At 32.9% G+C, this 711-nt stretch overlaps 1 protein-coding gene across 1 annotated transcript; it reads right to left on the bottom strand.

Moving 5' to 3' along the window:
* Positions 1-35: 35 nt before the first annotated feature.
* Positions 36-440, bottom strand: LOC111785569 (GDSL esterase/lipase At1g06990-like). Its single transcript, XM_023665967.1, has one exon. It carries the CDS (start codon positions 438-440, stop codon positions 36-38), a length of 405 nt encoding a protein of 134 aa, XP_023521735.1.
* Between the last annotated feature and the right edge of the window lie 271 nt (positions 441-711).

The following is a 711-nucleotide window of genomic DNA, read 5'->3' as shown; positions in this document are numbered from 1 at the left end:
TCTAGCTTTGCAAATTCCAGCATTGTAGGCGCTTATCACTCGTCTTGTTGCACAAGGTTATACTCAGATTGCTTGCCAGCTGATGCAAAACTGACTCCTGTTCTCACCTCATCATTCGACAATTTTGGATCCAAGAATGGAGGAACAAGCTCCTTTAACCCCAATCTAGAAGCCACCATGTCAGGAATGAGTTTTCCATTACTAAACCTTCCAGTAGCAGTATGACCAGGAAAATCTTTACCACATGGGGAGTAATTAGCCTTGAAAATTGTGGGAATGAAGTTGTTATTTCCCCTATCTACCGTAGAATCACCGAAAATAAGAATGGCCGGAAAAGATCGAGAAATTTTAAGATCAGAAGCACTGCACAATTTGCTAATACATAATGACAAAATTATGTGGAGTGATAGAGGAGCAATGAGATAATTCACCCGTGCCATTGGTGGTGTTCTTCAAGTTTTCTTTTTTTTTTTTTTTTTTTTTTTTTTTTTTTTTTTTNNTTTTTTTTTTTTTTTTTTTTTTTTTTTTTTTTTTTTTTTTTTTTTTTTTTTTTTTTTTTTTTTTTTTTTGATAACATATTTGTCAATTGATGTATGTATTAATACGGTTTGATAGACTTAAAAGTAAGCTCTTTATGGTTTGTGCATGGAGTTATTTAGTTGCGAGCAATTTAAGGCCATTGAATGCTATGTTGTTTCAAATGGTTCATTC

Source organism: Cucurbita pepo, unplaced genomic scaffold (genome assembly GCF_002806865.2).
Source record: "Cucurbita pepo subsp. pepo cultivar mu-cu-16 unplaced genomic scaffold, ASM280686v2 Cp4.1_scaffold000573, whole genome shotgun sequence".
NCBI lineage: Eukaryota > Viridiplantae > Streptophyta > Magnoliopsida > Cucurbitales > Cucurbitaceae > Cucurbita > Cucurbita pepo.
The sequence above is the reverse complement of the archived record's forward strand: the minus strand, read 5'-3'. Positions and strand labels throughout refer to the sequence as shown.

What these genes read in the sequence shown, in the direction of transcription:
- LOC111785569 (XM_023665967.1), bottom strand. Translation starts at nt 440, where the DNA reads ATGGCACGGGTGAATTATCTCATTGCTCCTCTATCACTCCACATAATT.